Source organism: Aquarana catesbeiana, linkage group LG06 (genome assembly GCF_042186555.1).
Source record: "Aquarana catesbeiana isolate 2022-GZ linkage group LG06, ASM4218655v1, whole genome shotgun sequence".
NCBI classification, from domain to species: Eukaryota; Metazoa; Chordata; class Amphibia; order Anura; family Ranidae; genus Aquarana; species Aquarana catesbeiana.
The window spans coordinates 3,734,839-3,745,455 of NC_133329.1; the positions used below are offsets into that span (position 1 = coordinate 3,734,839).

A 10,617-nucleotide genomic window follows, 5' to 3' on the forward strand; every position below is an offset into this window, starting at 1 on the left:
AGCCAATCCTGGTAGCCTTTACAGTGTCCTTTTTTATTTCAGCTGCAACTTAACCCCTTCCTGCCACCCGTACGCATATATGTGGCCTCACGGAAGTTGGTCTTTTTCCATGGGGCTGCTTATATGTGTATCTCTATCTTTGTGCTGGGAGAGAGGTGCACAGCATGCTCAGAGAACAGAGACTTGGCTCTCACCGAGAACCCTGGGTCTCGTACTACTGATTGGGACCCCGGATTCCCGGTTATATTGATCGCTGTTAATAGACTCTGATTGGCTATCACAGTGATCAGTCACTGTGAGCCCACCCCTGTGTTTACTTCCTCTTCTGCATGAAGAGGAAATACATTGTATCTTTATCTTCTTGCAGGAGAGGAAGATATACACAAAGAAAAGTGTGTAAAATAATAAAATAAAGAAATTAAAATTAAGGATTCAAAAAACAAAGAAAACAATAACAAGATGAAGGTTTGTCAGAGTTAGTGTTAGGGTCAAGATCAGGGTCAAAGCTCAAGGCTGGGGTCAAAGGTCATGGTCAGCATATCTTGGGTATAATTTAAAAAAAATACAATTTTACTATACAGACCTACCACTATCACTCACTCATTTAATAAAATGTCAGAGTCTCGGCAACAGGTGAACCCCATCCATGACGCCGCCCTGGACCCACTGGGGCTGTTTGTCACATTGGGTAGAAGAAAAAAGGCACACCTGGCACATGCTCCCCTGGCTTTGGAGTGGTGATCATGGAGAACTCGAGTTTAGCTTGCTGATAATTAGTCTTCAATAAGTCTTTATGATATACGGATCTCCGTCTTTTCTGTGACTTGGGTTGTCTTTCGAATTCTTCAAAATAAATCCACTGAACTGCCCCCAGTCCCCCTGGCACAGAACCATCCTGGAAAGTTCTTCCTCATTTTGGGACTGGCCCGTATAACGATCATGGTTTCCATCGTTGGAGCCAGCACTACCAGTAACCAGACGATACATTGCAAAGGATCTTTAAGCTTAAATTCTGCCGTGAGATTAATGATGTAAATAAGGAAGTAAGAGACTGAAAGAATGAGAAACATGACTATTGATTTTATGAGGGTGACATGGACCTGAACATCAAAACCAGTCTGGCTGACATTGTTGACGTGCTTCAGAAGAGATGACAAGGAGACCACGAGGGAGATGGCAATGTCAGTAAATGGAAGGAAGGAGCCAAGGATGATGGCACCGGTCTTATAAAAGTAAGTAATGGAAACATCTTCAATGGTTGTTCCATTCGCAGAATTTTTGACAAATACCGTACATCTCCACATGTATACGAGAAGAGCTATGGCCAGTGATCCGACTCCCGTCAGGAAGAGCACCTGATTCAGGAAAGCCAACAGATTCCTTTTAATCCAGAGAAACATTCGGTGGCTGAAGTTGGTGATGAAGATGGAATAATACATGCAGAGCCAGGCCAACAGCCAGTAGTTGAAATACATGTGGAAGTAAAGAAGAAAAGCTACGGCATTATAAGGAGGTGATTCAAAAATATCTGGTAACCAAAAAGCCACATCATTAACAATCCATATGCAGCGCATAGTCACTTTATTTATTCCCATGACCATCTGGATGAGGCTAACTGGATTCCTCTTACCACCTTCTGTCAGGCTTCTCCCATTGAAGAAGACAATGTAGGAATTTAAATAAATTGTCACCACACATTCCAAGAGGCAAAATGCCGACCAAACCCACCAGAGAGGAGACATGTCCTGTCCTGCCCGGGATCCTGGCTCTGTCAGTGTGAGGTGACCTGAGGTTGTCAGCTGGAATCCAACGAACGCCGATACTCACTGAATCTTCTCTATCTGATATTATGGAATATGATCACATGATGAGGTGCTTTACATGATGCTTGGCAGAAGGAAATCTCTTTTGCATGAGATGCAGGTTGATTTATTTATTTTTGATGTCTGATATCTCACTACTTTTTAACAAGTTCATTACCTAAAGCATACGTTCTATGTACGTTCTATGTACTGATAGCTCTTTAACCACCTCAATACAGAGCACTTTCACCCCCTTCTTGCCCAGGCCAATGTTCAGCTTCCAGTGCTGTGAGATTAATGATGTAAACTTTGAGTGATAATTACTCAGTCATGCAACATTGTACCAATATGACATTTTTTTCACACAAATAGAGCTTTCTTTTTGTGGTATTTAATCACCACTGGGTTTTTTATGCTGTAAATTAAAAAAAGACCAACAATTTTTGAAAAAAAAAATGTGTTTTTCTTAGTTTCTGTTATAAAAGTTAGCAAATAAGTAATTTTTATTTATACGTTTTGACCAAAATTTATACTGCTACATTTCTTTGGTATAAAAAACCCAAATTAGTGTGTATTATTTGGTCTTTGTGAAAGTTATAGAGTCTACACGGGTCTTATGACCCCTTTTTGGAAAGTAGACAGTCAAAGGTATTTAGTAAGAGGCATGGTGAGTTTTCTGAAGTTGTAATTTTTCCCACAATTCTTAAATTATTAAAATATATATATAAGGGGGAAAGGGGTGATTGCATAATAAATATAAAAAAAAAAAAAAAAAAAAGAAAAAATAAAAAAACAAAATTATTGTATATTACTTGGTCTTTGTGAAAGTTATAAAGTCTACAAGCCATGGTGCCAATCACTGAAAATTGATCACACCTGATGTACTGACGGCCTATCTCATTTCATGAGATCCTAACATGCCAGGACAGTACAAATACCCCCATAATGACCCCCTTTTTGGAAAGTAGACAGTCCAAGGTATCTAGTAAGAGGCATGGTGAGTTTTTTGAAATTGTAATGGACATGGGTGGTGGGATTGGGCTGTGCAGTGGACATCAATGCCAGTAGAGAGGCAAGTTGTGGTGGCAGCACCCAAGAAAGAGGGTTGGGGTTGCTAATGCGCCAACGTGGGGCATACCGATATTGCAAACCAGAAGCCATTCTGTGCTGACCATTGCCTTATGGTGTTGCCAGAAATAGGTTAAACCCAATGGCGGCTGATGCTCAATATTTTGGGGGGGGGCAAAGAAACACCACCCCCCATGGGAGTTGCATGGGAAGGCGGCAAACCCCCCTTCCCACGTGGGAAATGGACGGAAAGGTGGAGATTAATGCCCTCCCCACAGGAGATGGACAAGAAGGCAGCGATCAATGCCCACCCACGGGAGATAGACGGGAATGCAGAGATCAACAACCCCCCACAGAAGATGGATGAGGAGGTAGCGATCAATGCCCCCCTACAGGAGATAGATGGGTAGGCGGCGATCAATGCCCCCCCCCCGTGGGAGATGGACGGGAGGTGGCAATCAATGACTGGGAGGAGAATCAGGAAGACATTGAATATTAATTTGCTATTGTCACACAACTGGTTGGGCTCAGGGCACAGTGCTCTGTGCCCCGAGCCCACCCTCTTTTGAAGCCAATTGGAGCCTCAGGCTCTAATCATGTGCTTCAAAAAAAATGCCCCATTGAAATCCATGCTTCCGGCACCCTGCATGTAGATTAGGGGACAGGCGCATGGATTAGGGCCTCTTATGGATGGGCCGCCACTGGCTAAACCCCTTGTTAGCCTTTCATTTACCTTAATCAGCCCTAATTAACTACTTCTTCCCCCTTTCCCCTTAACTATTATATCCCTGGGGTTAGTTATATATATATTTTCTAACCCTTTTTTCAAATATTTTTCTAACCATATGTAAACTTTTTTTATTCATTTAATTTATTTATTTATTTTTTCTTTAGTGTCTAATTTTAATGTCTTTGTTTCTATTGTACATACTGTTGCAATGCCTTGTACCAGAATCATAATTTTAGTGTCATTTTACTCATTACTCTGTTACTGTATTGTAAAAAAGTAATAATAAAACATATGGCTGAGCCATGGACATCTATTTTTGGGGTGCCATTTTATGAAAATCACTCCAGAAATAGCCTTTGGGCAGCAAGTAAACCCATCAATGTTGGCGTTGGGACTCGGTTCAAAGACATTGTTCCGGCTCCCTGTGATTGGTCAGAGAGAAAACAAATACATTGATATATTTAATTTTAGTTCACTACACTGATCACAATACATAATAGTAAAGTGCAAATCCCATCAAATGGTTTTGAGTGCTGCTCCAAGCCCGATCAATCCTCTCCGACAATCCACTATGTAGCAGGTGCTGGCGTTTGTGGTGCTTATCCAAGCACGGTATTCAGTCTGAGATGGAAGGACGCCGCCTTCCTAACAACCCATGTGTAAGTTTCAGTAAAGAGCGATCTCAGCCTAGGCTCCTCCTAGGCCTTACTCCCTGATGCGTTTCGTCCCATCCATGGGGCTTGGGCCCACCTCTGTGTTCAAGCCCCATGAGCGGGGTGAAACACATCAGGGGACATGGCCTTAGTGGCCGAGGTCACTGTTCACTTAAACTTACCACAGGTTTGTTAGGACGGCCATAGATGGTACAATTTTCTTTCCTGCAAACTGTGGTTGCTCACAAATTGCTTCATTCCCCCATCAACACAGACTGTTTTTACAGGGGAATCCCTCCCGTGGAGCCATTGTGTTCTGATGGGGGGGTGAAGCCATCCCCACCAGGAGAACACAGTGATTATTGCTGGCAATAATCGCATGTAAAATCTGGCAGACTAGTTTTACCCAAGCTGATTGATCGATCTTGGATACATTCGTATTGCCCATACATGGTTTGAACTGTCTATTGACGGCTTTAGGAGTGCGGCGTCCTTCCATCTCAGACTACATATCGTGCTTGGATGAGCACCACAGATGCCAGCACCTGCTGCATGCGGTCCCTCTATCATGCACACCCATACTTATCCCAGTGTCAGGGATACCAAGAGCAGGCATCCGGCAGCAGGGATGACCAGATTCAGGTAGCTGAAGCCCTCAGCCCCCTTATACTTACCTGAGCCCGATCTCCATCCAACACTGTGCATGAGAGCAGTGGATCTCCCTGTTCCTCCTCACTGGGCAGAAAGATAGCAGCAGCAGCCATTGGCTCCTGTCAACAAAATCTTATGATGAGGGGGCAGGCGGTGGGACCCCTGTCTGTGTCAATAGATGTAGACAGGGTGGCTTGGGAGCAAGCCCACATGACTGCCCCCATGGAAAGCAACTTTCTATGGGGGCACTCAGTGAGGGGGGAGCCAGGAGCACCAGCAGGGGACCCAAGAAGAGGAGGATCAGGGATACTCAGTGCAAAACCATTACACAGAGAGGGTAAGTATGACATATTTGTTATTTCAATAAAAATAATGGAAGCTTTAATATCACTTCAAATAAGATTTATTAATAGTGTAACAAAACCCATCCAAACACCAACAAATACAATACACAGCAAACATGAAGATTTACTAACAAACTAACAATTTATACAGGACAGAAGTGTAGCAAGGATCAATAGGTTAAAGCTGGAGGTGCAAGAAATTATCAGGAAGGGGAACCAGGACTGGGAACAAGGCAGCAGGGTACAAGGTACAGATACATGGCAGGAGCAGGATCAGGATCTAGGCTCAGGATAAATCAGCAAGCGGTATCAGGCAAAACACTGAAGCAAAAGTAAATAGTAGAGGAGGGACTAAAAATCCTCCCAGCAGCCAGCAGATCCCAGCAATCAGTCTTCATCTGATGCTGGCTGTTGGGAGGGTATTTAGTCCCTTGAAACACAAACTGGTCGACACCGGAATTACAACCTTCAGCTCTAGGTACTACAGTGCCACCCACAGGTGATCCGGGTCCTGAGACCCAGGGAGGAATGATACCCCAGGTGGGGGAGAAAAAGGTGTGGCCAGTGATTAATCCCTGTACACTACTACACAGACCTACCACTATCACCCACTATTTTTTTTAAATGTCCAAGTCTTTGCAGCAGGTAAACCCCATCCATGATGCTGCCTTGGGCCTACCGGGGCTGTAGAAGGAAAAAGGCACACCCGGTACATACTCCCATGGCTTGGGCCCAAGGAGTGGTGATCATGGAGAACTTTAGTTTAGCTGATAAATTCTTAATTTCCTTGTCAAAAGAAGTTTATTGAGTATACAATGTTATAAAGATACATAAAGATACATAAAGTAAGTTTACAAGGATCTATAAAGTAAGCTCATTGTTTTACAGTAGGGTTTATATAGGTAAATATCATGAAATTTCAAATATTAAACATTGGGTTCACGTAAACCTAAATTAAAGATATATATCATTTCCTTAGTTACTTTTGTAGGTATTTAAATGATTTATACCTACTATACATATTGTTTACAAGTAGAGTGTATATAGGTCAAATAAATTCTGATAATGAGCTTTAATCGTAAGGTGGAGAAAAGGAAAGAGAAAGAAGAAAAAGGGTTGAAAGGTAGAGGTATGGTCCACAAGGTTGTCCCGCTCGTCAGTTTATTATTCTTTTTAGTTCTCTTTGAAGCCTTAGAATGGGTGTCTCTGTAAGTCATTTAATCTGTTACCATGGCAACAGGACAGAGTCATTGAAATTTGACAGGAACTGTTGTTTTATCCAAGGATGCCAAAGTTTTTCAAATTTTGGAATTTGATTTTGATCGATGGCTACCATCTTAGCATGGGACTATAAATTCTTAATTTCATACACTTCTACAACCAAGTGAGTTCGTAGCTAGATCAGCTCACTTGGATTGTCTTTGGCATTCTTCAAGATGCATCCACTTTACTGCCCCCAGTCCTCCTAACACTGAAGCAGCCTGGAAAGTTCTTCCTCATTTTAGGACTGGCCTGTATAATGATTATGCTTTCCATGGTTGGAGTCAGCACTACCAGTAACCAGATGATACATTGCAAAGGATCTTTAAGCTTATATGCTGCTGTGAGATTAATGATGTAAATTAAGAAGTAAGAGACTGAGAGAATGAGAAGCATGACCATTGATTTTATGAGGGTGACATGGACCTGAACATTGAAACCAGTCTGGCTGACGTTGTTGACGTGCTTCAGAAGAGATGACAAGGAGACCACAAGGGAAATGACAATGTCAGTAAGTGGAAGGCAGGAGCCAAGGATGATGGCACCGGTCTTATAAAAATAAGAAAGGGAAATACCTTCAATGGTTGTTTCATTTGTAGAATTATGGACAAGGGGAAAATAGCTTGTGTTTCCACATGTATGGAAGAAGACCTACAGCCAGTGACCCAACTCCTGTCAGGAAAATCACCCGAGGCAGGAAAGCCAACAGATTCATCTTAATCCAGAGAAACGTTCGATGGCTGAAGTTGGTGATGAAGACGCAGACCATCAGCCAGTGGTTGAAATGCATGTGGAAGGCAAAAAGCAAAAGCGACGCCATTATAGAGATGCGACCCAAAAATATCTGATAACAAAAAAGCCACATCATTAACAATCCATATGCAGCGCATAGTCAGTTTATTTATTCCCAAGATGATCTGGATGAGGCTCACTGGATTCCTCTTACCACCTTCTGTCAGGCTTCTCCCATTGAAGAAGACAATGTAGGAATTTAAATAAATTGTCACCACACATTCCAAGAGGCAAAATGCCGACCAAACCCACCAGAGAGGAGACATGTCCTGTCCTGCCCGGGATCCTGGCTTCGTCAGTGTGAGGTGACCTGAGGTTGTCAGGAAGCCGATGAACGCCGATACTCACTGAATCTTCTCTATCTGACATTATGGAATATGATCACATGATGCTTGGCAGGAGAAAATCTCTTTTGCATGAGATGCAGGTTTATTTTTTTCCACCACATGATAGTAATATCTCAATACCTTTTAACCAGTTTGTTACTTTAAACCAGGGGTCTCCAAACTGTGGCCCTTGAGCCAGATGTGGCCCTTTGCTTGTCTTTATCTGGCCCTCTGGAAACTATTCTGTTCACTGATATGAGGCACTATTCCTCCCACTGACACCAGAGTTGGGGAACAAATTCTCCTACTGACTCCGATTACGGGGCACTATTCCTCCCACTGGCACCAATGATGGGGCACTATTCCTCTCACTGACACCAATGATGGAGTACTATTCCTCTTACTGGCACCAATGATGGGGCACTATTCCTCTCACTGACACCAATGATGGAGTACTATTCCTCTCACTGACACCAATGATGGGGTACTATTCCTCCCACTGGCACCAATGACGGGCCACTATTCCTCTCACTGACACCAATGATGGGGTACTATTCCTCCCACTGACACCAATGATAGGACACTATTCCTCCCTCTGGTAACAATGATGGGCCACTATTCCTCTCATTGGCAATAATGATGGGGCACTATTCCTCCCACTGACATCAACAATGGGGCACTATTCCTCCTTCTGACACCAACAATGGATTATTATTCCTCACACTGACACCAGAGATGGGGAACTAATTCTTCTACTGACACCAATTATAGGGCACTATTCCTCTCACTGACATCACTGATGGGGCACTATTCCTCCCACTGGCCCCAATAAGGGGGCACTATTCCTCCTACCAACACTAACATGGGGCTCTATTCCTCTCACTGACACCAGTGATGGTGCATTATTTCTTCACTGGTGTCACTGATGCCAGTGATGTAATTTTTTTACTCCCATTGACCACCAAGCCTATGGCATTGTTTGCTCCCACCGATACCATGGCATTTTCTACTCCCACAGTCCGGCCCCCCTAAAGTTTGAAGGGCCGTAAATTGGCCCTTTGTTTCAAAAGTTTGTAGACCCCTGCTTTAAACCTTATTAACCACTTGCTGACCAGCTGCCGCAGTTGTACTGGTAAAACAAAGTTATGTTACGTCGCTTCACCCTGTGGCCACTAGGGGCGCACGTGTGCGCCCGCTGCTCGCCCCCGGAGCCGATGCGAGTGCCCAGTGGTCACAATCACCGCCGGGCTCCCGCGATCGCTGCTGACACATGGAGAACCAGGATCTGTGTGTGTAAACAGTTTCTGGTTCTCTGAGGGTAGAAGAGAGAGATCGTCTGTTCATACAGAGTATGAACAACGATCTGTCATCTCCGATAGACAGTCCCCTCCCCCCTTCAGTTAGAACACACACTAGGAAACACAATTAACCCCTCCCCGCCCCCTAGTGTAAACCCCTCCCCTGCCAGTGACATTTTTACAGTAATCAGTGTATTTTTATAGCACTGATCGCTGTATAAATGACAATGGTCCCAAAGATGTGTCAAAAGTGTCCGATGTGTCATAATAATGTCGCAGTCCTGATTAAAATCGCAAATCGCTGCCATTACTAGTAAAAAAATAATAATAATAAAAAGGCCATAAAACTATTCCCTATTTTGTAGATGCTATAACTTTTGCGCAAAGCAATCAATATACGCTTATTGCGACCCCCACAACCACCGGGCAAGGGTTGTGGGGATGAGGCCCTTTTCCCCATCAACATGGGGACATCCTCTCCATGTTGAGGGCATGTGGCCTGGTTCAGGAGGGGGGGTGCTCTCTCGTCCACTCTCTTTTCCTGCGGCCTGCCAGGTTGCGTGCTCAGACAAGGGTCTGCTGTGGATTTTTGGGGGAACCCCACGCCATTTTTAAAAAAAATTTTGGCACGGAATTCCCCTTAAAATCCATTTAGGTCTGGTAGGGATTTTTGTGGTGAACCCCACGCCATTTTTTTTACATTTTGGTGAGGAGTTCCCCTTAAAATCCATACTAGACCTGAAGGGTCTGGTATGGAATTTTAGGGGACCCCCACGCATTTTTTTTTCCAATGACTGTCAATGACTTTTATGTGTATTGTTGGGACCAACAATTCATTAATAGCCGGCACTAGCTCTAGTACTTTTAAATTACTTTTTTTTCCTTTAGAAATGTAGTTTTGCTCTCGGACTGTTACAAACACAGGAAACATGCGCTACTTACAGGCATACTATAGACACCCCCCAGGTATGAAATTTAAAGGGATATTACACTTTTATTGTTTCACTTTAAGCATTATTAAAATCACTGCTCCCGAAAAACTGCCGTTTTTAAAACTTTTTTTGCATTGATACATGTCCCCTGGGGCAGGACCCGGGTCCCCAAACACTTTTTATGACAATAACTTGCATATTAACCTTTAAAATTAGCACTTTAGATTTCTCCCATAGACTTTTAAAGGGTGTTCCGTTGCTTTTCAAATTTTCCACAAACACCCCAAATTGTTTGTTGTTCGACAAACGGGCAAACAGCCAATGTTCGAGTCGAACTCATGTTCGACTCGAACAGATAGCCCATACCTAATGCTGAATGAGAAGACCTGTCTCACAATCAATGTTCTAAATCATCCCAAAGGTATTCAGTAGGGATGAGCTGAACACTTCCCGGTTTGGTTCATATCCAGAACATGCGAACAGGCAAAAAATTTGTTCGAACACTGTTAAAGTCTATGTGACACGAACATGAATAATCAAAGTGCTCATTTTAAAAGCTTATATGCAAGTTATTGTCATAAAAAGTGTTTGGGGACCCGGGTCCTGCCCCAGGGGACATGGATCAATGCAAAAAAAAGTTTTAAAAACGGCCGTTTTTTCGGGAACAGTGATTTAATAATGCTTAAAGTGAAACAATAAAAGTGTAATATTCCTTTAAATTTTGTAGCTGGGGGGTGTCTATAGTATGCCTGTAAAGGGGC

At 43.2% G+C, this 10,617-nt stretch overlaps 1 protein-coding gene across 1 annotated transcript; it reads right to left on the reverse strand.

Annotated features, from left to right (window-relative positions):
• Positions 1 to 845: 845 nt before the first annotated feature.
• On the reverse strand, positions 846 to 1,574 carry LOC141147382 (taste receptor type 2 member 9-like). Its single transcript, XM_073634614.1, has one exon. It carries the CDS (start codon positions 1,572 to 1,574, stop codon positions 846 to 848), a length of 729 nt encoding a protein of 242 aa, XP_073490715.1.
• Between the last annotated feature and the right edge of the window lie 9,043 nt (positions 1,575 to 10,617).

What these genes read in the sequence shown, in the direction of transcription:
- LOC141147382 (XM_073634614.1), bottom strand. Translation starts at nt 1,574, where the DNA reads ATGCGCTGCATATGGATTGTTAATGATGTGGCTTTTTGGTTACCAGAT.